Source organism: Galeopterus variegatus, unplaced genomic scaffold, assembly GCF_000696425.1.
Source record: "Galeopterus variegatus unplaced genomic scaffold, G_variegatus-3.0.2 Scaffold987, whole genome shotgun sequence".
Lineage (NCBI taxonomy): Eukaryota > Metazoa > Chordata > Mammalia > Dermoptera > Cynocephalidae > Galeopterus > Galeopterus variegatus.
The window spans coordinates 348,779-376,736 of NW_007727098.1; the positions used below are offsets into that span (position 1 = coordinate 348,779).

Sequence of the window (27,958 nt, forward strand, 5' to 3'; positions counted from 1 at the left end):
GTGTGTATGTGGGATCTGCCCCCGCGGCGGGAGCGCCGCTGCGCTCCCAAGCAGCACACTTATCCAGTGCACCACCGGGCCGGCCCAAAGGGTAGTAAGATTTAACATCATCACACACACTTCCTTACTTGTGTGGACCACTAGCTCAAGTGCCAGTATAGAAGCCTGTAATTATGCTCCTGTGCAGTAACAAAAAATAACAAAAGCAAGAATGGGACCTTGTGATAATATCTTAATCCCAGCTACCTTTTGAATATTGAGGGTTTGAACTTCTTGCCTTCTCTGGAATTTTAATAATGAATTCCAAACAACCTGTTGTTGAGTGGCTTGAGTGGGGTCTTGTTGTTGTTCAACTCCAAACTACTCTTATTTTCTCTGTTTCAATGCATTTCTTCCTCCAAATGCAATTTGAGACTTCACCATAATGTAAATAATACAAATGGTGCCACCAGTAATCAGAAAGTTTATACTGAATGTAGAGACGCAACATAAAAAAGGAAAGAATTTGCTATTTTAATTTATTTTCCTAGCTTAAAATGCTAATACTTCTGTCATTAGTGATGTTGTTTTATTATATCAATAATAATCTGACCTTATTCCAAACCAACAGAAATTTTTTTATAATTTGTTTTACATGTTTAACATTTTACTTTATTTGGTTAAGCATTTTATATTTTAAAAAATATTGTCGATCCTCCCTAAATCCCCTAACTCCAGTCTAATGATGAGAAAAACATCAGACATATTCCAGTCAAGCAGCGTCTGCCAAAGTACCTGACCAGTCCTCTTAAAAACTATTGGCGTCATCAAAACAAAGAAGGTCTGGGCTGGCCCGTGGCTCACTCGGGAGAGTGCAGTGCTGATAACACCAAGGCCCCGGGTTCGGATCCCATGTAGGGATGGCCGGTTAGCTCGCTGGCTGAGCGTGGTGCTGACAACACCAAGTCAAGGGTTAAGATCCCCTTACCGGTCATCTTTTAAAAACAAAAAACAAAAAAAAACAAAGAAGGTCTGAGAAACTGTCACAGCCAAGAGGAGCCTCAGGAGACGCGTGTAATGTAGAATCCTGGGTGAGATTCTGGGGCAGAAGGACATTAGGGAAAACTTTGGAAATGTGAATAATGTGAGGACTTTTGTTAATAATTTGTTATTATTTTATTGGTTCATTAATTGTAGCCAATGTACCATACTAATGTCAGATGATAGTGATAGGGGAGCACGTCTTCCACTGACTGGGAGGCCATGTGTGCACAGGAAAGGACGAGGAGGTGGCGCTCCGGCCCTCCCTCGCCGATGGCGGGGAGCGCATAGGGGCAGGAGGCTGTGTGTTGTGAGACCTGTCCTGGGAGGACCTAGAAGGAAGTCAAAGCCAGGACAGGGGTAGAAACTGCCTGAGCTAGGAGTGTGTCCCACAGCCCACGCACAGATCCCCCAGCACAGGGTGGACACCTGTCAGCTTGAGCACAGCCCCTGACCGATCCTACCGTGGAACTGGATTATAGCTCAAAGTACAGGTAAATATCCGTGACTGCATGTGGACATAAGTCAATGATCACATGAATACATGGACAGCTCTCCTCTCCAGAGTTAGTCCAAATGACTTATGTAGATACCCCGCCCTGAAGGAGGTACAGCATAACTCCTCACCCATTAAGTGCGGGCTCACAGAGTGACTTTCTGACAGACTACAGCATAGAAAGAGGGGGAAAGGGTGACTTTACACTGGAGAAACTTGACAGATGTGACCTCAGCTAGGTGATCACAATGATGAGTCAGGTTGCTGGTGTGTACCCTTGATATGTCAGTGGAGTGCGTACCCTAGATATGATGTGATGATAGAGTAGCACGTACCTTCCACACGACGACGACAGTGGAGCATGTACCCCCCACATGGTGATGACAATGGCACTTTACCTTGTGCTATTCCTCCCAAAACTTTATAACCCCAAGAGTGAGATCATGAGAAAATTATCATGCAAACCTGAATTGAAGGACATGCTCCAGAATGCCTGCGCTGTGCTTCTCAAAACTGTCAAGGCCATCAGGAACAGGGCAGGTTTGAGAAGCTGTCCCATCTTCAGGAGCCTAAGGAGGCATGATGACTAAATGGGCCATCACAGGTGGGATCCTGGACTAGGGAATCCTAATAAGGGAATCCTAATAAGTGGGAACTTTAGTTAATAATAATTTATCAGTGTTGGCTCATTAGTTGTAATAAAAGTGCCATAATAACATAACCTCACGGGAAACCTGGGTAACACAGTGTATACAGGAACTGTTTTATCTTTGTAACTCTTTTTTTTTTTTTTTTATTTATTTTATTTGTCTTTTTCCGTGTCCGGCAACGGATCGCAACCCTCAGTGTCGCCCCCATACCGGACCGGGACCGGCAACGGGATCGCAACCCTCGGTGTTGCTCCCGCGCCTCGCTCAGCCAGTGAGCAGGAACCGGTCTGTATGTGGGATCCGAACCCTCGGGCGGGAGCGTCGCCGCGCTTCCCAAGCGGCGCACTATCCAGTGTGCCACCGGGCCGGCCCTATCTTTGTAACTCTTTTGCAAGTCTAAAATAAATATTTATTCAAAATATGTTTATTTAAATATGTTTAAAATCAACAGGAATTAAGATGGTACACTAAAATTATGTCTAACACAAATCTTACAGATTTTCACAAATTCTAAAAGTGTGAACATCCCTGCTTTTAGTATTTTAAGTTTTTATTTTAGATAATCGTGTAGTGATATTAATATCTGTAGTATGTATACTCCTTCAATGAGAAGTTTTGATTTAATTAATGAACAAAGTATAAGTTTTTGTTTCTGGCAGATGGATTGTTATCTTTTATTATAGGTAGTTTCCCTCTTGATTTCATTCATTTGAATTTTAGGAGTATGGATTTAGCAGTCTATTTGCTTGACAACACCGATCTTTGATTTTTCATGTGCACAAATTCCCCCATGAATAGGCTGGGAGGAAACTGTTCAACGTGTGATAAACATCACCTTTCATGGTGATGGCAGAAATGATCAGAACTTTCTGTGCTGCTCTTATAAGAACTGTCTATTTTGGGGCCGGCCCGGTGGCGCACTGCTACAGTGTGCTGCTTGGGAGCGCAGCGGCGCTCCCGCCGAGGGTTCAGATCCCACATACAGACCGGTTCCCGCTCACTGGCTGAGCGAGGTGCGGGAGCAACACCGAGGGTTGCGATCCCGTTGCCGGTCCCAGTCCGGTGAGGGCGCGACACTGAGGGTTGCAATCCGTTGCCGGACATGAAAAAAAAAAAAAAAGACAAAAAAAAAAAAAAGAACTGTCTATTTCTCAGTTCTGTCCTGTGGGTGACCCATGTGATCTGGTAGATAAATGTTTCAAGAAAAATGGAAGCTCGCTGCCTTACACTACACCCACCCACTGACCCGTGGACTGCTGATGCTGTTTGCTCATAGCCCTTACTTATCTTTGGTGGCATTTGGAGCCACGTTTGTTATAGTCTGTGAGTTTGTTATAGTGTCTGTGAGGACGGGGCCATGTGTGCCATGGTGTCCGTGAGGAGGGGGCTGCGTGTGCCATATTCCTTGTGGTGTCCCCGGCCTCCAGCATGTGGAAGCTGTCTGTGCTTCACCCAGTCCTCATGGTCTAACCCAAGTTGTCATATTTCAACATCTCTGCCCAAGGACCTTCTTTGGCATCTGGGCTCGTAGCAGAAATTCCAGAGGTGATGCCACAGGAATAACCCCTAACCTGTAAGGGGCAGAGAGGTCCTGCTGGGGACAGTTCCGAGTCTGTGCCACAGCCTCTCTAGGATTCCTCCCATGTGGCTGCCACTCCCATCACGTGAAGCTTCAACCTGTTGCTGGCCAGCCCATTCTTTGCATTTTTTCTTTTTCCATCTTACTTCCCCTGGTCTCAGGGACAGCTTTGGGAGGAACACACATGAAGACCGTATGTAATAAGTTTTTATTGAGTGAATTGATGTATTAGATGAGGAAGATCTTATCATTCAAAGAAATGATCATCCAAGGAGGGAAAGAATATTAGGAATACACACAATCACTATTAACAAGCTATATAGAGAGGAAAGTCACACTGGACGTCCTCCCTTCCCTTTCTGAGTTGGGGCTGGCTGCCTGCCTGCCTACACGACCTTGTGTGATCAGAACTTACCCTCTGCGAGCTCGTGGCTTTGAGGGTGGTTACCAGTCATTGCGTTCACCCAGAGGTCTCTGCACCAGACAGGGCCTAGGACATGGAGGCCCCGCAGTGTTTGTGGCGGGGCACAGTCATTGATGAGTCGGGAGCAGCAGGGTTCCTCAAGAAGAGCGGGTGGAGTCTGGGACATAGCTTCAAATCCCACTTGTGTCACTTCTTGCCTGACTTTGGGGCAAGTGACTTCACTTCTCTTAGCCTCAGTTTCATATGTAAAATGAAAAAATTAAGGCATATTCCTCAAGGTTGTTACATAAATTAAGTAATTTACTGTAATGCCTGGTCCATAGTGTGCACTGAGATGTCCACTTATGTGGAAAAGATGGCATTTGGGCTTGGGTTCAAATAGGACCTGAAGAAGTAGAGGAGAAGGATGTTTAAGTTAAAGCAAATGAGCAGGTGCAGGGAGGTGAGGTTGGCGACGGCAGGGAGCATAGCAGGGGGCACGTTGGCCTGGACGTGGAAACAGGAGGCAGGAGAATAAGCCAGACGTGGCAGTTCATGAGCGCCAGACACGGTGCCCGGACGTGGTTCCACAACAGGAGGGGAGACATCTGAGAGGGACTGTCCGGGGGTGACTGGAATGATGGAACTCTGAATTATGGATTACAGTACCCTGAAGGGAGGTCAGAATTGAGAATAGACTTGGGGGTGGCCCACATACTTTGTCATGAAATTGGCAAACTGGTCGGCGGTGGGGACTGCCCCAGCGGGAGATACAAAGGACAAGGCTCCTTTCCACAGCAAGGGACTTGGTTAGTATCCTGCTATCTAATACTTATTTTGCTAATTACTTACTGTATATGAGGGTATTTCAAAAAGTTGGTGGAAAATAGAAAGATAATACAAATCTTTCCACAAACTTTTTGAAGTATCCTCATAAACTAAAGGAATTTTTTTTCTTCCCAGTTATTTCCCAAGTCATCTAAATCTTCCTAAAATACACAGATCAGTGTGGGCTGAATGGAGCTTTGGGAGATAGTGTCATTCAGATCGAGCTGAACCATGAAGACAGGTGAGGGTTTAGGGAAAACAGGTCATTGTGGGGCAGGGAAGGAAGGCTAAGATCACAGCTTCGGAATCAGGAGGCATCGGGTTCCACAGCTTACTAGTGATGTCCTTGAGCCAAGGTCTAATGAAGGAGGAGTTAGCTGGACCCAGAAGAGATGGAAAAGTATTCCAGGCAGTGGAAGCAGTAGTCTAAGGCCCTGTGGTCGAGAGATTGTAGCATTTACAAAGGACTAAGAGAAAGCATTGCGGCTGAAGAAAATATTGGGGGGTCGGGGAGGCGTGTAATAGAGGAGGCTAGGGGGGTTGGGGGAGGGTGGCCAGACCTTGCAGGGCAGGGTCTTGTAGGTTACTTCGAGGATTTTGTCTTTTTTCTTAGGCATTTGGAAACCAGCAAAATGTTTTCATCAGAGGGGCGATGTGGTTAGATCTGCATCTGGCAAAATCTTTCTAGATGCGGTGTGGACAGCTGTTGAAGAGGCAAAGAGGCCAGTTACCTGTTTATTGTACCTAGGGGGGTGGCCGCAGAGGTAGAGAAACAGGTAGATTTAAGAGCGATTTGGGATATAAAGTCAACGGGACATTATGATAAACTGGTGAGGTAAGACGGTGACCAGGATGACTTCACGTTTCTGTGTAACTGGTTGGATGGTGGTGCTGTGCAGTTACTTGCTATAAACCCCATATACATTGCTCTTATTTTTTGTTTAAATTGTCAATTAACTTTTATAGAGATTTAAATAATAAAAAAGACATTTGTATATTTGTCCACATAGTTACTATTTTCAGTGCTCTCTGTTCCCTTGTGGGGATCCTTATTTCCTTACAGCATTTCTGTAAATAGTACTTTAAAAAAAAAATTAACTTCCAATTGTTCATTGCTAGTATATAAAAATACAATATCTTTGTGTCTGCTTTATTAATGCTATAGTCTGTGACCTTGCACAACTCCTCCTTTTCAGATCTAGGAACTTTTTCTAGATTCTTAGGTATTTTCCATGTAGAAAATCATATGCTGTGCAAATAAAGACAGTACTGCTTTTTCCTTTTCAACCTGTGTGACTTTCACTTTTTTCCTTGCCTTATTGCACCAGCTAGGACCTTCAGAACAGTGTTGAGTAGAATTAACAAGAGTGGACATCCTCGCCGTGTCCTTGATCCTACAGGGAAAACATTTCATATTATACCATTAAGTCTGTTAGTGGTAGGTTTTTCATACATGCTCTTCGTCCAGTTGAGGGAGTTCCTTATTATGACTTAAATTTTGCCTATTTTTTTCTTTTAGCAGTAGAAGACTCAGAAAGTGGCGTTTATATGAGATTCATGAGGTCACACAAGTGTTATGACATCGTTCCAACTAGTTCAAAGCTTGTTGTCTTCGACACTACATTACAAGTAAGTTTATCCAATTTTCGTGAATTTTTGGTATATTATTTGGATGGCTGCTTGATATGGTAATTTAAATCCAGCAATGCCAGCAGACATTTGTTGAGTCCTTTCTACTCTCAGACGCTGTACTGAGTTTTTGTCTGAATTCTCAATCTCCATGGCAACCTTACAAGGAATGTGCTATTACATCCTCTTTCTACAGATAAGAAAACACAAATTCTAGAGTTTAAGGACTTAATGCACAGAGCCATTGCGTGATGAGGTCTGGAATTTGAACACAGGCCTGTCTAACATATGTTAGAGCTTAAGCTATGAACTGTTAAGTGTACTGCTTCCCTCAGTATATCCTTTCTTGGTGGTCTTTCTTGGTTATTTAATAGAATATATGATAAGTAGATTTGAAATAATATTGATTATAAAGACAAAGATTACTAAAATGGATAATCTCTTGAGAGAGAACTTTATTGATCTCTTTTAGCAGAAAATTTGAACCTGATCATTTTGGTATTAAAATTGTGCTTATTGCAGTTCATTTTATATCAATATGACTTATAATCACATACAGAAAGTCCTAAATAAGACACTCAATGTAATGATCAAACTAAAGTGGTTTATGAAGGGTGTGCTCCCGTGAGAAACCAGGGATTGCAGGAAGGACAGGGCAGGGGAGGAAGCCCAGCAAGGGCATATCAACAAAGCCCTGCGGGGGGCGGCCTCAACCTGAGCCCTCGGAACCGGGCTGTAAGGTGCCCCAGAGAGTTTATCCCAACCTCCTCCAAACTCCTGCATTAGTTGGTCCGCCCTGGACTGTCCTGGGAGATGCTCACTTAAGGTCTCCCAGCTCCACCCTGGCCCCTGGCACCTCTCCCAGGTCCCTTCCCCAGCTGCGGTCCTTCTCCCAGCTGTAGTCTCCTTTGCTCCCATGCACATGTACCTGCAGTTCTTCTTGAAGGACTCTCCAGCTCTTGGAGCCACTTTGCCTGAGTTCTGTGACTGCCACACAGGACCTACAGGAAGATAAAAATGGTTTTGCTTTTGTTTAATTTTATTTTCCAGTTGTTTCTTGTTAGCATGTGAAAACACAAGTGATTTTTATAAATTGGCTGTATGTCCTGTGACTTTGCTAAATTCTCTTTGGACCAGGTAACATCCAGGGTCCCTTTGAAAATCCTAAGATCCTCTGACCCTCTGAAACAAAGAAGACAGGGAAGCTTCCAAATATGAGTGTAGTGGCAAGAGTAGAAGACAGAAATCTTAAGAGACGTGGTCTCTGTGACTAACTACAAATTTCAATAGCAAAATAACTAGAAATTCTCACTTCCCAAAATAAAGGGACCACGAGTTCCACCCATTTCACTCTCACCACCCCGCCCCCCACAAGGCCTCCTTTCTGGGGTGCCAGATCTCCTGACTGTCAGTGTTTCCACCACAGAAAAATAAGTGACAGCTGATCTGACTTTCACCCACTTGGCTTTTCCCTTACCATGCAAGTGACTTTGTTTTGAACTTGGAATTTCGCCAAAATGAGTACAGGTTGAGCATCCCTAATCTGAAGATGCAAAATCCGAAATGCTCCAAAATCTGAAACTTTCTGGATGCTGACATGACTATCAAAGGAAACTTGACTCTGCCCGCTGCAGGGTGGTCGTTTGCCACCGTCCTCCAGTGCTGCTGTGTGCGGTGCCAGCCAGCCGGGCCACAGGAGATGCTTCTGTGAACCCAGCCCAGCTTTTCCCCATCGGTCAGCAGTTAGTGAAGAGCTCCCCCGAGACTGTGGAGGGAGGGTGGGGGTGTCACGGCCCGGGATCACAGCAGCTTGAGTCACCTGCTCGTGCGGCTTCCTTGTGCATGGACACCTGGGCCAGCTGTGTCCCTACCTGCCAGTAGATTGCTGCTGCAACACCCCTGGTGTTTTGGCTTGGTGGGTCAGATAACGCCACCCTTGTGGTGGGAGCTCAGGCTGTGTGGTCTCCGGGCATCTCACTTCCTACCAGGGCTGGAAGTGAAGCCAGGAACTGTTTCCCAAAAGGAAAATAATTATCTCCAGGAGAGGACATGGTTGTTTTGGTGTTCTTTCCCCCAAACCCTCAGTGTTGGCCCTGTGAACTTCCTGTCAATGGAGGTTTCATGCAGCATCCCTAGTATTGACCTTGCTGGGTCATAAGGCCCACGCGGAAGAGCAGCTGGGACTTGCCGTGCAGCCTGATCCTGCTCTGGTCCCCTCTGAAAACAGCTTGTAGAGTCGCTCAGTACACGTGGCAGAGCGGCACACACAGATGTAGTATGTGTTGCCTCCAGAAGGACTTTCAAGTGTTGTGTGAGTAGCAAGTGGTACAGGGAGCAGCAACTTGAATTTCACCTTGGAGGGTTGCTCTGATGCTACAGGCCATTCTGAGGTGTCAGGCCCCTGAGATGTGTGGCTATGTCCCTCAGCATCTGCAGCTCTGCTGCTTCCTGCCCATCAGACCCAGCCAGCACATGCCCCCAGCATAGCAGCCAGTGTGGCACCGTGCAGGGTGTGGAGCTGATCAGCTTCTCTGCAGACCACAATAGGGCAGAGAGCTGGGGAGTCGCATAGGCTGAGCCACACCACTGAGAGCGTACGTTGCCAGGTAGAGCAAACAGTCAGGGTTTCTGTAAGTTGGTGTGGAGAAAAAGGGTATGTGTCCAGGTGACAGCTTCAGGTTCCCCAAAATGCTACCTCGGGAGTGTCCTTGATCCACAGTACTGACAAGTTTACCGTAATCTGCAGTCGCAGGCCAGATGGGCAGTGTCTCTGAGACTGTGATGGTGAACCGCCTGGCTCTCTCAGGTCCTTCGATGGGGCACCAACCTCTGCATTCCCCCAGGTGCTCTGCTGTGTGTGGTTTGCTAGCCTGGTGGCAAGAGGACATGTCAGAGGCTTCCTCCTTGGCCCTTCCCTCCACAGCATTTCTTACTCTGTGCGTCACAGCCTGGAGAGGGGATCTGCCAGTTGTCAGGCCCGTTGGTTCCAGTTATACCCTGTGGGTCAGAACATTCTAATTATCACTCCTTCCTGGTCACCCTTGTGAGTCCACGTGCCTGCCCTGTCACTGGTGGAAGCCCCAGCACTTGCCCTCTGCTGCTGGGCAATGTCTGCAGAGTACGAAGCCATTCCAGACGCCATCTCCTGCCATGGCCTGGCCTGCAGAGCACAGCCAGCGTGGAGCGTTGCAGAAGGGATCCCCTAACTCAGATATTCCTCAAGAGTTCTGTGGCGGCATCCTCTGGGGGCTGAGTGTGAAGGTTGCACGTGAGTCTGTGCCAGCGCCCCTGCCTCCCTGAGCCGGTGGATTCTCTTGCTCACTGTGCCACGGTCCTGGCTTCTCAGCCTCACTGACAGCATGGCCCTACAGTGCCCTGCCTTTCAGCCAGTCAGCCTGGTAAGCGGCCAGAGCCACTTCTGGCAGCGTGCACTAAATGTTAAATGAACAGTTTCTGGTAAATCCACTTGTAGCAATAAATTCCACCAAATCGGTGTTAAATTTCTCCTCTTTTGCCTAATATTATTAGAACCTATTCCCACACATACTTCCCGGGTTTCTGCACTTATAAAATAGCAAGAGCTTACAGTTCTTTCTGTGTGTAAGCTGTTTCCTCCTCCTTGCTGTGCTGAAACCTGTCCCCAGTTACAGGTCAAGGGCCAGCCAGGGGCTGTCTTGAGGAGAGTGAGTGACCTGTAGGAGGCATCAGCCCAGGAAAGCTTGTTACCAGCTTCCAAGCAAAGAAAAGTGATTCTCAGACACTCGAGAGAGCCGTTTCCACTGCCACAGGAGGCTCAGAGTAACTCTGGGATTCAGGAATCAACTCTTTGTCTGAGTCCAACCAAATGTCCCTGTGCCAGGTACAAAGGTCCCACTCCTTCCAAATCAGTGCCCGGCTTTCATATCAGAGATGTGGTGAGGCTGTGAATTGAACTGGAACATCTGCCTCCCGCAGAATTACATTTTGTGTTTGATTTTGGAAACATCAGCCTTGTAGCTACAAGAAGTGAGAGTCCTTTAGGGCTATCATAGAAGCTCTTCAGTCCTCTGACTGTGACTGGATCCACAACCTGAGCTAGTCATTTCTCTGTGAGGGCTCCAGCACACACCAGGTGCTGTGGTCCTCGGTACTGCCTGGAAGGCCGATGCAGCAGCCCCTTCAGCCTCAGCGCCCAGTGACTCCCGGGGGTGTCGTCACAGTCACAGATGATGGTTTGTTTAGCCACGATGCCACAGCTTGCTCTGGATTATGGGAATCAGATTTCCCATTGACAAAGAGCTCAGCACTGTGTTCAAGCCCAAGGACATGAAACCAATCCCAAATCCTGTGTTTCCAGGAACTGCTCCCAGTGTTAATTTCTCTATCAGTCAGAGTCCATTCAGGAGACAGAAGCCATACCAATTGTTTGAACAGTAAATCAACATAATCAGATGTTAACTGGGTAACTAAAAGGGTAAATGAAGACCTCTAAGACAGTGTTCTCAAAGTCTGGTTCCCAGACCAGCAGCTTCAACATAAACTAGGAATTTACAAAACTGCAGATTATCAGGCCCATCTCAGACCTGCTGCTGAATCAGAGACTTAGGGGTGAAGCCCAGCGATCCATGTTTTCCCACGACTCGGAGTTACTCTAATGCATCTAAGGTTTCAAAACCACAGATCTATGATGTCATGGAGGTAGGAAGGGCCCTGGGGCATGCCTTCTGGCTGGGGCTTGTGTATCTGGGTGGAAATGGGGTCTTGAGGAAGCTTCTTCTGTACATAATGGGAAGAGGACGGACTGGATTTAGCTGCTGCTACCAGAAGGAAACAGGTGCCAGGTAAAGCAGTGTAAGGGTGAAGCTCAGAGGAACGGCAGCAGACAGGAAGCCCACAGGGAGTAAACAGGAAATCCGTAGGCAACGGACAGGAAGAAGCAGGTACCTTCTTCGTGTTCCAGTTCTGAGTCCCTTGCTTGCCTCCATTGTTGTTGGACCCTGAAGTAGAGCAGGCTGGCGATGCTGACATGTGATCTGCAAGTCCCAGGAGTGCTGATGGTGTAGCTCAGTTACTTATAGCATGGTATTGATAACATCAAGGTCCAGGGTTCAATCCCTGTGCCAGCCAGCCTCCAAAAAAAAAAAGAACAGAGTCCCAGCATCAGAAAGTCGAGTTAGAGCAGTAGGTTTGGAGCTGAGAGAAAATAACTTAATAACTGGCACAGTAGAAAAGGTAGACATCCCATTGTCTTCCAAATAAACCTAGTAGTTCAGAGAAAAACAAGTATAAGTTCATGATTCTAAAAGATGGCACCTCAAGAATTGTCAGACGGGGCTGGCATGGTGGCGCACTGCTACAGTGCGCCGCTTGGGAGCGCGGTGGCGCTCCCGCCGAGGGTTCGGATCCCACATACAGACCGGTTCCCCCTCACTGGCTGAGCGAGGGGCGGGCGCAGCGCCGAGGGTTGCGATCCTGTTGCCGGTCCCGGTCCGGTACGGGCGCGACACTGAGGGTTGCAGTCCGTTGCCGGACACGAAAAAAGACAAAAAGGAAAAAAAAAATTATCTAGGTCTTCCCTCACAATGGCAATATAATTTTTTAGCAATGCTCTACGAACAGTAGCTTCATTTTTTTAATAAACTTTTAATTTTAGAATAGTTTTAGATTTGCAGAAACACTGCAAGGATAGTAAGAGAGTTCCGGTATACCTCGTACCTAGTTTATTTTTGACATCTTCCATTAGTGTGCTATATATTTGTCCCAATTAGTGAACCAATATCAATGCATTATTATTAACTAAAGTCCGTATTTTATTAGCTTTTGCCAAATGTCATTTTTCTGTTTGAGAATCCCGTCTAGTTTACTCTAGTGCATTTAGTCATCATGTCTTCTTAGGCTCCTCTTGGCTGTGACAGTTTTTCAGACTTTCCTTGTTTTTGACAACTTGACAGTTTTGAGGAGTATTGGTCAGATATTTTGCAGAATGCCCTTGATTGGGATTTGTCTGATATGTTTCTCATTATCAGGCTGGGACTATGGTTCTGGGGAGGAAGGCTGGAGAGGTAAAGCTCCCTTCTCATCACACATCTCACGGGTGCCTTGATCTTAACCTTAATCGCCTGGCTGAGGTGCTGTTGGCTTTCTCCACCATAAGGTTCCTCTGTTTTCTCCTCTTTCCACACTGTAGCCTGTAGAAGAAAGTTGCCATGCACAGCCCACACTGGGGAAGCAGGGAGTTACACTTTACCTCCTTGAGGGCAAAGCGTCTACATAAATTAGTTGGAATTTTTTTATTATTATTTATTATTTATTCAGTCATTCATTTCAGTATGGACTTTGGGATGTTTGTTTTATACTTCAAGTTATAAATCAATGCTACTTTATTTTGTTGCTTAAATAATTCCAGACACAATGATTTTTAATGATGCCAATGAAAGGTAAAACAGGCAAGTGTCCAAATAAGTAGCTGTTTGCCAAGCACTTTTTGTAAAAGAACGTGTAGAAAATACAGAATGAAGAGCATATAATCAAAAGTAAATTGGAAGGAGGGCATGAGTAGAAGGGGGCTGCCCAGTATAATCTTAGTTTGGGGTTAAAAGTGAGGTACAGAAAAGGGAAGGGGGCTTGATTATTTTAAAAGCAAGAGGAAAAGAGAAGGGCTAGTCCTGTTGTTTACTATTGATGCTGCTGGTGTAGATAAAGTAAAACTTTTCAACTCAAATTATACTTTTTTCATTATCAAGGAATATGATCTTCAAAATGGAAAAGTAAAATAAGTAGTGGTTAGAGGACATTAGAACCCAAGATAGTTGCAGTAATTGTAGAAGCGTGCTTATCTCCACTAGCCAAATCTGATTTCTGATCCAGATGAATCACATTCTAGTATAATAAGGGAACTTGGGCGATTACCAAACAGTTTGTGATATTGGGGAAATTGTGGAAAGTAGGTCTGATGCTGGAGACCACAGGTAAAAAGAAAAAGAGGATAGATTCCTCAAGTAACAGAGGGCGGGGAATGTGGTGTCAGTCCCAGCTAAGATTTATGAATGAATGGAAGCTCCCATGAATTGACCAAAAAAAAAGAAAAGTCACGGGAGATTAACCTGACTTTCCTTTTTTGACTGTTCCATAGATGTGCTGATACCATGACAAGCATATCTGGATTTCAGCTAGATAGTAGGCAAGGAATGCATGATGTCCTAGTGGATAAGATGCAGAAATGTCATTTGGCAGTGCAGTGAGTGAATTAATGGCTCGTTATGGACTTTAAAAGAATGTTAATTAAATCTCAGTTGACCTGGAGCAAGGTTTCTCATTATACTGGATACCTCTTGTGGGCCATTTTCAAATCTGTTCACTCCACCGCTATTCCAGCCACTCCTCGCTTCCTGCAGGTGCAGTGGGCTGGCACCTCACCCCAGGCCCACACAGGAGCCAGCGGATAAACGCTTCTGCCTTGAACCTTCAAGGGCAGGCAGTCCTCAGAAGATCCCAGTGGAGTCAGCATCAGTATGTCTGTGCTGTGGCCACCTCAGCAACACATCTTTCTGTTGGCTCCCCTCTCAGCTTGTTTGAGTCCTTCCGCCCTGCACACCTGCTCCCTGGCATCACATTCCCAAATGGGCTGAGAAACTGGTGGTATGCCGCAGGATTCCTGTACTCTGAGCTCTTCAACATTTAGAACAATGGCTTCAATATTGATTTTGTTGATGGCATCATCTAATTCACAGATGACTTGAAACTAATAATAATCAATAAAGTTCTTATCAGAGTACTTATAGTTTTAAATGTCAAGTGGTACAAAAAGCTTACAGTAAAAACAGCAGTCTCTTGTCCTTGTGCCTTACTCCCTTGTCGTATTCCCCAGAAACAGCCCATTTAGCTGTTAAACTAAACACAAACACACCAATGTTCAGTCCATAACACTTCCTAATAAAAGATGCATAGGAGTTTATTACTTGAAATTTTAAATATTCCTTACACTCAATTTATAGGCTGCTGTGTGTAGAATTCCATAATGGAAATCATTTTTATTAGAATTTTGAAGGCATCATTGTATTACTTCTAGCTACCGATGCTGTTGAAGAGAAATCTGTTGTTTATAAAAATCTCCATCCTTTATGTGTGATTTTTTTTTCCCCCTCTGAAGCTTTTGGAGTTTTCTCTTTCTAGCTGGCACTCCAAAGCTTTATAATAATGTGCCCTGTGGTCTTTTTCATTCTTTGTACTGAGCACTTGATGTGCCTTTGGAATCTGATTCTTGTGGTGTTCAGTTCTCTGTTCCTGGTATTATTTCTTCAGTGATTTTCTTCCTGCCACTTTCTTTTTTTCTGGAATTTCAATTAGCCCATTTTAGACACACCCCCGAGCTTATCTTTAATATTCTTTTCCTGTCTTTTTTTTTTTTTTAATCCCTTTTTTTGTTTGTTCTACTTTTTGGAAGATTTCTTCAAAAAATCTTCTGTGACTTCAACATTTAACGTCTTGTCAAATGACTACATTCATTCATAATTAAAAGTGAACACTAACAACTGTGGACACATTGTGTTCATTGGTGGGCTTCACTGAAGAGTGGTAGACCAGCCATCTTTTTCATCGGAAGCCCCCAAATGTTCATACCTGTACATTTATTTCTGGTATAGTTTACTCTCTCCAGAAAATAATCCTTTGATGGTGATGCTGGGTAGCTGTGGTATTGCCTGATTTGATGCAGTCTTCCTGTTGTTTTTGGACTCTACCCCTATCCCTGCCAGCCTAGAGTCCCTGGGTTTCCAAGGGACCGTAGAGGGTCTCACAGACCATACGTAAGAACTTGACCTCTTCTTTACACAGAGGATAGATGCCATCAGATATTGTTAAATCTGTTTGACAAGCTATGATATAAAAATTTAGACTAAATGGGACATTTTTAAAGAGCTTTAGCTTTTCAACAGCAATAATTTTAAAAGCTTCACAATCAACTTAATTGCTGAAAATCAGAGCAAAACTACATAAAAAGTGGTGAAACATGAGTGGAAGCAGATACCCATTTTTTGGAACACAGATGTGCTACTGGATATTAGACTGCCAGAATTAGAGCAGCTCAGGCCTGCTTACTATTTTAAAAAATCATTCCTGCATTAAAATTTTTATTTTTGTCTTTACTTACCCAATTATCACATTTGGTGATTTAAAAATCCTATTAAAATGTAAATTTTAAATTGATAACAGTTTGAGCAAATTGCATACCAGTTGAAAAGAAAGAAACATTCAAAGGTACTCAAGACCCCTGAGAGGTTTCTTCTGCAGATTAAAACTAGATTGTGCCGTTCCTCTTTTTATCCTGTGTATTGGTTCATCAGTAACACCCCGTGCCTTCCACAATTACGAAGCACTTTCTGCGTGTGATTCTGAATTGCTGCTCGCACGACCGTGCACACACGTGGTTGGGAAGCCACCTTGAGAAGGCTTGGTGACCGCGAAGGTGGCACCACACAGCCGCTGAGCAGCAACGCGTTAGGAGCTCGCACAGTACATTCCTCTGAAGGACGTGTGATGTCTGGTCCACTTTAGAACATCGTACTAGGTCTTGGTAGGATGGAATCAGGACTTCCTCCGTGATGTGTGGACAGGTCAGCGGTTCATGGGGGTGAGATTAAAATAGTCAATCTCTCTGTGTCAGCTTCTTGTTTGGTCAGCAGAGGGTGGGAAATTAAAGCATTTATTCTTTTTGGCTGTCAGTGCTGAGGACTGCGCTGAGTGTCTTCACACACCAGCCCACTTAATGCACACAGCAGGCCCGTGAGGAAGGCACTGTGAGCCCCACTTTATAACTGAGGACATTGAGGCTAAAGAGGGATAAGCAGCTGAGCCCCGCCCTGGGGCCAGCGGCAGCGCAGCGCTGTTGGTGCAGCCGGTGCCTGGGACAGGCCAGGCACACTCCAGTGGGCACCTCCCTGTGAGAAGTGGAGTCATGTCATGGTCCATTTGGACCATGAGATACACATCTCATGTGGAAAACAAGAAGGTGACGTCCAGGAGGTCTGGCAACTCAGCCTGTTGACAAGAAGTGGGTGGCCTTTTGCTTCACTCTGAGTACTTGCCTCCGTCTTGGGCCACTCTGCTTCCTCTTGCAGAAGTGACTCCACGCTTCACATTAACTCTTCCCATTCCCTTTGCCATCCAACTCCTGCTTCGTTGGGGTTTTTCCTTACTATCCACCTGCCATTGACCTGTGCAGCAAAGGCAGTGTGTTTCCTCTCAGAACCGACTTAGTTCAGCACACAGAGTATCAGTTGCTAACATCCATGTCATTGGCCTGTCTTCTTGCCATATGTGGATTTGTCCCATTGAGACCAGTGCTACACACTGTCTTTTTGTTTTGTTTACCGTGGCCTTAAGACTCTTAGTAACTCCGCAGCATTTAGGGAGCTGAGAGCTTTTAGGTAGAACATTCATCAGAAAAATTATCATGGGGAAGCAGGATTTTTTTTCTGGTTCTGAAATAACAGTCATTATATTTGAATGTTAAAATTCAGCCGCTGCATATGTTGGTGTCATTTTATTTAAGCTCTAAGTTTGATGATACTCTATAGAGTAAAAATGTTCATTAAAATCTTCTGGATCTATATGCAATTATTTGTATAAGGTATAAACATTAAATATCAAAATTAAATATCAAAGTATTAGCAAACTAAGCTAATAGCAATACTTTCTTTTTTCTTGGGTGTTTAATGACTACACCTTCTGACCAGCTATTCTTGTTTGTGGAATGCCCAGTCATTAGTGTCTGGAAACTAACCAGTCCCCTCAATATAATAATCTCTTCCAGAAGCTTCTAGAAATGTGCCCACTAGAGGAAGGGCTCCTTGTGTGGCTCCCCCACAATCTCACCCATAGTTTAGATCCATTCAACTCATAGGCCATATTAGAGAACACCTCTCCTTGATAGTATCCCAGGACTTAAAGGTTATGTACAACATTTGTTTAATTTCTATATTGATGACAACTGTGATTAAATCACACAATAAATGCCTAGAATAGCATTTAACTAGTGTTCGGTTCATTTTAATTTAATATAACTACTACTATAGTTGCGTTTAAGTCTACCATTTAACTGTGTGTTTTTTATTTTTCCTATTTGTTGTTTGTTCCTTTATTCCTCCTTTCTCCATTTGATTTAATAAAGTATTTTATTCCATTTTTCTCTTCTGTTTAGCTCTTTTTTTTTTGTCTTTTTTCATGACTGGTAACGGGATCGCAACCCTCGGTGTCGCGCCCGCACCGTGCTCAACCAGTGAGCGGACCGGTCTCTATATGGGATCCGAACCCTCAGTGGGAGCGCCGCAGCGCTCCCAAGCGCCACACTCTACCGAGTGCGCCACCGGGCCAGCCCCCTGTTTAGCTTTTTAGTTGTACATTCTCTTATTAATCTTTTAGAGGCTACCTTGTAGATTGCAATAGCATTTTTGACTTACTTCTCCATCTTATAATACTTTTACTATCTCCCAAAGAATACAAAAAAAAATTGATAACAGTTTAACTCCATTTACCCCCACCCTGTATGCTATTATCGTTATAAATTTTGCTTCTCTATATATTACAAATCCCAGTGGATATTATTACTCTTGCTTTAAATAATTTTTTGTTTTGTTTACCCGCATATCTATCCTTTCTGGGGCTCTTCATTCCTTCCTACTGTCTGTGCTGTTCTAGAATCTTTCTTTCAGCATAAAGCACTCTGTTAATTCTTTCTTATAGTACAGGTGGGTTGATGACAATTTTCTCAGCATTTGTTTGTTTGAAAAAACTTTATTTTGCCAATCCTTTTTGAAGGATATTTTCCCTGGATACATACTCTAGGTTCCACGGTTTTTTCTTTTGGTCCCTTAAAGTTTTCTTTCTGTTGCCTTCTGGCTTTCATAGTTTTCTGTTGAAAAGTCATCTGTCAGTCTAATTATTGCTCTTTTGAAAGTTACTGTGTCTCTTTTCCTCTGACTGATTTTCTTTTTGCCTTTGGTTTTTAGCTTCTTGTCTATGATGTGCTTAGGTGTGGTGGGGGTTTTTTGTATTTTTCTAGCCAGGGGAGGGAGGGTTATTTGATTGTTTTTGATAGATTCCATCTTTCTGTTGAAATTCATCTATTTGAAGATGATTTGAAAAATGCCCTTGGAGAAATTCCAGAATGAATGTGATGCTCAATTCATATACTTTTTTCTCAAGAATTGTAGCTCCTTGAATTCTCTCTCTGTTGGTGCACTCCAGTGTCTTCAAATAGTATTTTATATATTTTGTACAACTTGTATAGTATTTTCGGCTGCTGCATCATGGCCAGACTTGGAACTTTTCGATTGCTATTGTCACTTAGGGTTTCATGAATGATCCTGATGAATGATTTCAGTATTGGTTTTCTCTACTAAATCTGTTGTTTTGAAGAAAAAAATAAGCAATTTGTGGTTTTAAATAATGTCCCCCACTCCCATCCCTTTCTAACCAGTTTAGAAAAACAAGCTAATCAGATATTTAATGTGTTTTTTAAATCTATTTATACCTGACTTTCCCCCATATTCTTATATAATACCTTTTAGGACCACGATCAAGGATTCCTAAGGTATCATCCAGGTAAAAATAACAGACTGTTCAAATTGGTACACCATCCCTTGATGCTATTCTGTTGTACAAACAGTATGGGTATTTTTGTGATTCTTGTTACAATGTGCGGTTCAAAAATATCTCACCAGTATATGTATGCCATACACATAGTTACTGTTTCACTCCCACATCACTGGGTTGAGGCACCTACCTCCTCTTCCCAGTTCTCTGCTAGTTCATTTAACTCATGTATGGAATTCCTGCTACTTTCAGGACATAGTGCCGGGCTGAGTTAGGATAGGTATATAAAATAATTGATGAGATCCCCCTTACCCACAAGTAGTTCTTATACCGTTGTGTAGGTGAACCAGGCACATACATAAGTAATCCTACATAAAGGCAAAATGTGTCACAATAAAGGAATAGATAGGTGCTGAATTATTAATCCTGCAGTCTTCTTTAGCTTCCTGTACTTCTTACCCATTTTTTTAATTATTAAATTAACAAGGGGTTTTTGAACATAGTGGGTGAGAAGAGAATCATTTTAATTTAAAAAAAAAACTATACCAAAACAAAACAATTTTCTAAAAGAAATATACATTTTACTATCCCAGCTCCTTAATATTGCAGTTTAATTTTTTGCCTATATCTCTTTGATCTTGTCCACTTAAACATATATTTTATACAATTATCATAATGTAATTTCACATTCTGCATTTTTCACTGTCATAAACCTTTTTTTTTTTTTTACTTCAACATAGTCTTCATATTTATACTGTTTTAATTACTATTTGATACTCTTTTCTTATTGGTGCACTGGTATTTAACAAGATTTCTTTTGTTGGGGAGTAGATATTTTTCCAGTTTTCAGTATTAGAAATAATGCCACATTGAACATCTTAGGGTCAGGAATACCACTCCTAAAATAATTCAAAACAGAAAAAGCTATTACCCAAACAGTATGAATATTTTTGTGATTCTTGATACGAGCTATGGTTCAAAAATATTTTATTTTTATTTATTTATTTATTTATTTATTCATTACATTTTTGCAGAGCGGGTCGAGGGGAGAGTCAGGGCTGGCCCACAGCTGGCTCCTTCACTGGCCTGGTTGTGGATTATGGGGGGACATGGCTGAGGCCTCGGGCCCCCCACCCCACCCCAACTCAGGAGCTGAGGGAGCTTCCTGCAGTGGCTGGGTTGTGGCTAAATTCAAAAACTATTTTATGAATTTGTGGTACCACCAGTGTTTTTATAACAGTGCTTACATTAGGAACTATAACCTAAAAATACTGGCTTATTTAGCAGCTATAATAATACTTTAAATTAATTTTAATTTGCATTTCTTGGATAATTAATAAGGATAAACTGTTTTCCCTATGTTTATTTGCTATCTGCATTTAGAGGAACATTTTCAGCACTGAACTCTGGGGTGTTAATAAATCATCAAGTGGGCTGGAGAGTTAGCTCAGTTGGTTAGAGCAGTGTTATAACACCAGGGTCAAGTACTAGCCAGCTGCCCCCCACCCAAAAAGGCAAAAAGTAAATCAAGTATGATACTTTTGGGTATCCCAAAGGATATTTGTTATGAGTGTTAAATGTAACACTGTATGTTAACATACTGTGAGCAGTGCCTGACCTGTAACAGGCACACAGTGAATGTTTGTCTCCAGAACATGTCAAAGTGCAAGTATATTACACCTTTTCTTTCTCGGCCTTGAAGAAATGAGAAAGTATGCTTGTTTGTTTTGTTATTGAATATATTTAAAACATTTTCATTTCAAGTAATTTGATATAATTTCAGTGTTTTCAAATGAATTAATAACCACATACAGGAGAAATTAGACTCTGAAGTTTAATTCTTTTGTATGGTTTTAATTATATAAAGTCTCTATATAAGAGCTTTTAAATAGAATAAGAACAAAAACTTGAAGTTAATTGCTTTGTATCAGTTTCAAAAACTAATCTCCAATTGCTGTGTGCCTTTAGATATAATACAAAAGAATTTTTGCTGATGTTAATAAATGCAGTTATTTTCATCTTATCAAATTTACAAAACTTATCGTTGAAGATAACTGATAAGATTTGGTTGAGTATTTTAGCCGAAGGTATTTTTCTTCCTGCTACACAGAGTTTAAAAGTACGTTTTGCTTCTGTTATTTTTCTTCAGGTTAAAAAGGCCTTCTTTGCCTTGGTCGCCAATGGTGTTCGAGCAGCGCCGCTGTGGGAGAGTAAAAAACAAAGTTTTGTAGGTAAGCAGTGTGGACCTGGGGAAAAAGCTAACATGGGAAACCTTAAAAGCAGAATGCCTGAAGTATTTTAATAGGTGCTGGTTTGGAATTCAACCTAGTAAACAGGTTGCCAAATTAAAGAACATTCTTGCTTTTACATGCTGGGCGAGGTGGGGCTGCTAGGAAACTCAGAACACTGTTCTACTTTTTTTGAGTCCTTTTTTTTTTTTTTTTTTTTGGTTGAGTTTCTTTTGATTTAGCTACCTGTGGGCTCTCTGAAGGAGCTTCTGTGCCTTTCCCAGCCCAGCGAACAAAACCCACACTGGGCACCATGGTCAGACCTGAGGCGGCCCCCTTGTTCCCAGGCTAGCCAGCACACGTGTGCCACCCACGTGTTAGTGTGTATCCCCCTTTCTGACAGACAAACAAAGAGGTGTAAACGTGACTAATCAGTACTAAACTATTAAAAATAGTGTGTAACTCAAAGCTATTTAAACGCCATCATTTCTCATCGTATAAATCATAGGAAACAATGCACACTGCCTCTCAGTGTCCATCACATCATTTTGAAATTACCTGTTTATGTCTGCCTCCCCCTAGGTTACAATTTCTTCAAGTTCATATCTTTTTCATCTTTATTTTCCTAGTGTCTAGCACATAGTAGGCACTCAATAAATGGTAACCATTAAAACCATTGTTTTTAGAATGCTTTTCAGGAAACAATCCAAGTGCCCCAGAAGTGTCATGGAATATTTTTTCTTATTCCAAAGTGTTTTAAAGCTTGTGGAAGAAGCTTATGGAGTACTTTTTCATCTTATATTAAAGTATTTTGAATTATTTACATGTAGCTACAAGGTTTTTTTGGTATTTTATAAGAAAATTAGTAAGTTTTCTCTCATTGACTTGCCAGATACTATGATTTATTTCATTGTGCTTAGAATCAGGTTAATTTCAGCTAAATTCGTATATCTAGTTTGATGTAGACAATTAACACATTGGTAGTTTTAAATAATATATTAAACTGTACTTGATATCTTTGAAGTATATTTTACCACCTTTTCTAGTAAATATTCCAGGTTCAGTTGTCATTTGAAATTTTTATTTTTATGTTTTTATAGTTTTATTTTTAACATATAATTCTTTGTTCCAGGAATGCTAACAATTACAGATTTCATAAATATACTGCATAGATACTATAAATCACCTATGGTAAGTGGCAGCAACCCTTACAACAGTAATTGGAGCTGTATATGTCTATATGCGTATAGAGGTGTGTGTATTTTAAGATTTGGGGTTTTTTTCCTCTTTTGGGACAGGGTAATGTGGTAGTGGTTAATTTTCCAAATGCAGCAGTCCTCCCTTATCTGCAGGGGATACATTCCAAGATCCCCAGCGGATGTCTAAAACCACCGGGTAGTACCACACCCTTACTGGCATGGCAGCAGATGTCCTGGTGTCACTCACTTCAGGGGACCCCTTACTGGAGTCTTCTGTAGGTTCAGTGCTTTCTGGTGCAACATGTTGCCATCGATCAGAACATGTTTCTATTCGTGTCTTCCACCCACAGAGTTCATCTTAAGCATTTTCCATCTTAACTAAGCATTTATCATGCCTAGTGGTCCTAATTTTTGCAGTTTGAGGTACAACAGCAAAACTTGTAGACTTCTTTTACCATCTTCACAATTTCAGGAATAGGAGATTCTTCTTACCGTAGGTCATAGCAACCTCAGCATACGATTTTTTTTTTCTTTCCATATTAAGTCCAGAACTTTCACCTTTTCACTTAAAGGAAGCACTTTACGGCTTTTCTTTGGCATATTTGAACCAGCAGCATCACTCCTCTTACTCTTCAGGACCATTTTTAAGTAAAGTAAGGGTTATTTGCACACAAGCGCTGTGACACCACGATAGTCGATCTGATAACCCAGACAGCTACTAAATGACTAAAGTGCAGGTCATGTCTACAGTGCAGACACGCTGGACAGAGGGAGGATTCATGCCTCAAGTGGAACAGAGCGGGGTGCCGTGAGATTTCATCACACCACTCAGAACGGCATGCGGTCAAACACTTACAAATTGTTTATTTCTAGAATTTTCCATTTAATACTTTCTGACCACTGCTGACTGCAGATAACAAATCTTGGAAAGCAAAATCACAGATAAGGGGGGGACTATTATGTATATAGTGTTCAGGAAACTTCAGTATAAAACTACTAAACAGCTTTACCCTAAGTTGTATATTTGAAGCTTGAGACAGGTATTCTCAGGAAAGGTAAAGGAAATAGCCTCTTTATTTGGCTTTTAGAATTGCTTGGGTTAGTGGAATTCTACATGCTTATTTATTACCTAGACGTCCTGTAAGTTTCACTAAATTCATGTTACTTGATCACTAACAGCATTATGGGCATGTGACAGTGTTGAGAATCAGCCTCGGACTATGAACGAAGGAGTCCCTGCCCCCAGTGGACTCTTCTCTGGGCAGATGACCCCATGGTGGCCTCACTCTTGAGATAAGATGGTCACAAGGATCTATCATTTCAGGCCTGGTGGTGTGCAGAGAGCTCGATGCAGCTACCCCAGCAATTTTATAACAAGAACTGTACGAGGGTACTTCACAAAGTTCATGGAAGGATTCATATTACTTTTCCACAAACTTTTCAAAGTACCCTTATATGTGCTTTGTGATTTTAAAGAAAAAAAGAAGTACTTAAAATGGAAGAAGTTCAGTTTTGACATTTTTCTGCCAATTAGGAAAAGACTGCTACTGGATAATTTTAGTGGCAGAACATTCTGGTCCCTAGTCCCACTATTCTGTTAGAGCATAGCTTGAAACCCACTTACATCCTTTATCTAACGCTATGATTTCTGTGGTTCTGCCAGGTTGGTTTTCTTTTGTGTGTTTTTGTTTGTGAGGATAGGGAAGGACAGAATTGTATACTTTGTTTATGTAACTAATGCTATTTTGGGTGTCTAAAAGGTGTAAGTCAATCCAGTTAATACTATTTTTATGTGTAATAGTACTGTCAAATAATTAAATCCCTACATACAATATGAAAATGAGTTTCTTTATAAGACATACTCTTAGAAGGAAGTTTTACCAAAGATTTTGTAAATATTCTGATTTCTTTTTTTTTTTTTTTTCCTTTTTGTCTTTTTTCGTGACCGGCAACGTATCGCAACCCTCAGTGTCACGCCCGTACCGGACCGGGACCGGCTACGGGATCGCAACCCTCGGTGTTGCTCCCGCACCTCGCTCAGCCAGTGAGCAGATACTTTTTTTTTTTTTTTTTTCCTTTTTGTCTTTTTTCGTGACCGGCAACGTATCGCAACCCTCAGTGTCACGCCCGTACCGGACCGGGACCGGCTACGGGATCGCAACCCTCGGTGTTGCTCCCGCACCTCGCTCAGCCAGTGAGCGGCCGGTCTGTATGTGGGATCCGAACCCTTGGCGGGAGCACCGCCGCGCTTCCCAAGCGGCGCACTGTAGCAGTGCGCCACCGGGCCGGCCCTAAATATTCTGATTTCTTAACTATTGCCAATGCAAGTGAATACTGGTTTCCCTTACAATGGATATCTCTCTCTGCTTTTGGACTAGCAAAATTGACACAAGTATGATTTTTAAATGATTAGACTTTGATAAAATGCAGCCAAGTCCCATATAACAAGTCTTAACCACAGTTTATTAAATCAGAATTGCTAAAAAAAAAAAAAAAAAAAGCAGTTATATCTGAATATATAGCCCAAAGTTTTTCTTAATATTTGAGGATAAATTTTTTCTAATTATGAACAGAAAAATGTTTTATGAAAGCTATTTTATTTCATTTTTCAAGTATTTATTTATTCTTAAGTTGTATATGTTAACATTTGTAAATAAGAATTTTTCTTACTTGCAGGTACAGATTTATGAATTAGAGGAACATAAGATTGAAACATGGAGGGGTAAGTACTGTTGGGTGTTTAAAATCTTTTAATATCAGGGAAAAAATATTCTTAATGCATATAGTATGTTTTACTTTTGCCAGTCCTTTTCTCTCTGCTTAATAAAATGTTAAAGCATTTGCCTTCTACTTATTTCTATCTTAATTTGATAGTGTGCCATGGTGCTATAAATATCGTCCATTCTGTTTAAGAGACGTGTATAGAGCGCCCACAGCGCACAAGGCCTCACACTAGGGGAAGACTAGAGAGACGAATGAGCTAACTTGCACCTTCATTGCTGTCCCCAGAGCTGCCCTGTTCACTACTAAGTATTATTCTCAAAAATTTGCCCTTGAATAGAAAATGCACCAAAGGCATGCTGACTTTAACAAAAACAAGCATCTGTTTTTATTGAAACTAAATAATTATTTCTTTACAAATTGTGGAGAAACACAAAACAAGTGAACCTTGAACTAACTAGATGATTGGATCAAGTAACATGGAAATAACTTCAAGACCCCTTTTTTTTTGTCACATTGAAATTCACCCTTTAAAATCATAGTTCTCGGGGGCCGGCCCGGTGGCGCACTGCTACAGTGTGCCGCTTGGGAGCGCGGTGGCGCTCCCGCCGAGGGTTCGGATCCCACATACAGACCGGCCGCTCACTGGCTGAGCGAGGTGCGGGCGCAACACCGAGGGTTGCGATCCCGTTGCCGGTCCCGGTCCGGTACGGGCGCAACACTGAGGGTTGCGATCCGTTGCCGGTCACGAAAAAAGACAAAAAGGAAAAAAAAATCATATTTCTCTTTTCTGCGTGGACTATTTTTTAAATTCTCATTTCGTGATTGTGAGATTGGTCATCTTAATGAGGCTTATCACAGTGGGTGGAAACCACCCAGGACCCAGTCTGCTGGAATGGAAGAGCTTTGTAGGAAGTTCAAGGAGAAGCCTGGGTGGGAATGGAGGGACCAAATGAAGGAAAATCTTGAATTTGAAACTGAGGAGTCTGACTTTGCCCTACCCATAATATGCTTAATAGAATAAGCAACCTTTGTAACTGGCTGTCAAATCAGAACATCCGTTAGAGTTCTCTAAAGCTCCAGGGGCTCTTTTAAAATTCCATGTGAGGTAGAAGTTTCATTGAGTGATATACTTATTTATTATGGCTTTGTCAAGCCAAGCTAAACAAATTAAGTCAACATGGGATCCATATGGCCTATTATGAAGTGATTACGTAACTTAACACCAAGATAGATACTTCTTATCGAATTCTACTGCACAAGTACTGTTAGATCAAGGTTTAAGTATATTTACATTTTGATATTACATGGTATTGGTAGTAATAATAATGCCAAGATATTCTTAAGTGTGTGCTGTATACAAGCCTCAATGAAGCAAATTAATTACAGCCCATATCTTTACAAAGAAAATTTCTATATGCTAGAAAGATTCCCACAATATAATAGGTTTTGAGCATTAATTTAGTAAAATAATAGTTAAGAACATTTAAAGGACAAAGATTGTTATATCTGACTTTATCTTGTAACTTATACAAATTAATTTTAAAGGATTTCATGAATGCTTCATTTCTTGAAGGTAATATTAATTTGATAACATTCTACTGACCTCTGCTGGTACTGCTCTTTTATGAGATTTCTTGATGTTTTTTTCTGATTTTATAAACATTTATTATTATATTGTTTTTTAAATATTTAATTTTTCTTCAAAGTCAACATCCCAAAAACAGTTTGGAAGTTGTTTAAAACAGCCATAACTGTAATTAACATAATAGTTTTGGGTAAATTAAATTTCTTTTGATTTGGGTTTTTAATCCTTCTAATTATTATCTGTAAACTGAAGGATATTTGAATTTATACAATAACTACAAACAGGAAATATATTACTAACTGTATATTTTCTTTCTATAAATACAGAGCTTTATTTACAAGAAACGTTTAAGCCTTTAGTGAATATATCTCCAGATGCAAGGTAAACCTGTAGTTTTTTTCTTTGAAAATATTCACTCAAATGTATCTGTTTTATTGCCATAATAGATAGGAAGAAAGAAAGAAACCAACATGTTCTTCAATCTAGATGGGGCCAGCCTCCTTAATTCCAAATACTACATTCAGTAAACTTAGGGACAATAGATATCACAGCCACCATTGGTCCAAAGGATTGATAACGACTAGGAATATGGTCATACTAAGCATTTTTGAAAATTCCAGGTCACCTGCAGCAGAATCAGTATAGGCAGCTTGTAAAAATTGCAGATTCAGGTTTTTCAAGATGGCGACGGGTCTGGAGCGGGCGTGCCAGAGGACAGAGCGAGCCTGAGAAGTGTGCGCTGTGCTGCCAGAGTACTATTTGCATTTCCAAGAGCAACAAAAAACAAATAAATCACTGATCAACTAATCTACAATGAAAAAAAGCAACTACAGTCTCGAGGTTTTAGGGCTGATGCAAAAGAAGATTCCTGAGAGCGCCGCAACCGCGCCGGGAGACCGAGCAGCCCAAGGCAACAAAGGGCAGCGGCGATGCAGAGACGGAGAGGAAGGCGTGGGACTGACCCAGCTCTGGGAGCTTTGTGAGCGGCCCCCAGACCAGCCCCGCTTGGGGGGGAAAGGCCCGCCGGGCCCCCGCTTACCACACCAG

General features: G+C 42.1%; 1 protein-coding gene across 3 annotated transcripts in view; it reads left to right on the forward strand.

Annotated features, from left to right (window-relative positions):
• PRKAG2 (protein kinase, AMP-activated, gamma 2 non-catalytic subunit) overlaps nt 1-27,958 on the forward strand; it is a 290,841-nt gene that overhangs the window by 249,462 nt on the left and 13,421 nt on the right. For 2 of the 3 annotated variants that reach the window (XM_008574036.1, XM_008574038.1), the window contains exons 6-10: nt 6,496-6,605; nt 21,325-21,406; nt 22,536-22,594; nt 25,279-25,324; nt 27,238-27,292. In XM_008574036.1, coding sequence (XP_008572258.1) covers nt 6,496-6,605; nt 21,325-21,406; nt 22,536-22,594; nt 25,279-25,324; nt 27,238-27,292 — 352 coding nt within the window. The remainder of the gene's footprint in view (nt 1-6,495; nt 6,606-21,324; nt 21,407-22,535; nt 22,595-25,278; nt 25,325-27,237; nt 27,293-27,958) is intronic. The other variant, XM_008574037.1, reaches the window with a different exon arrangement.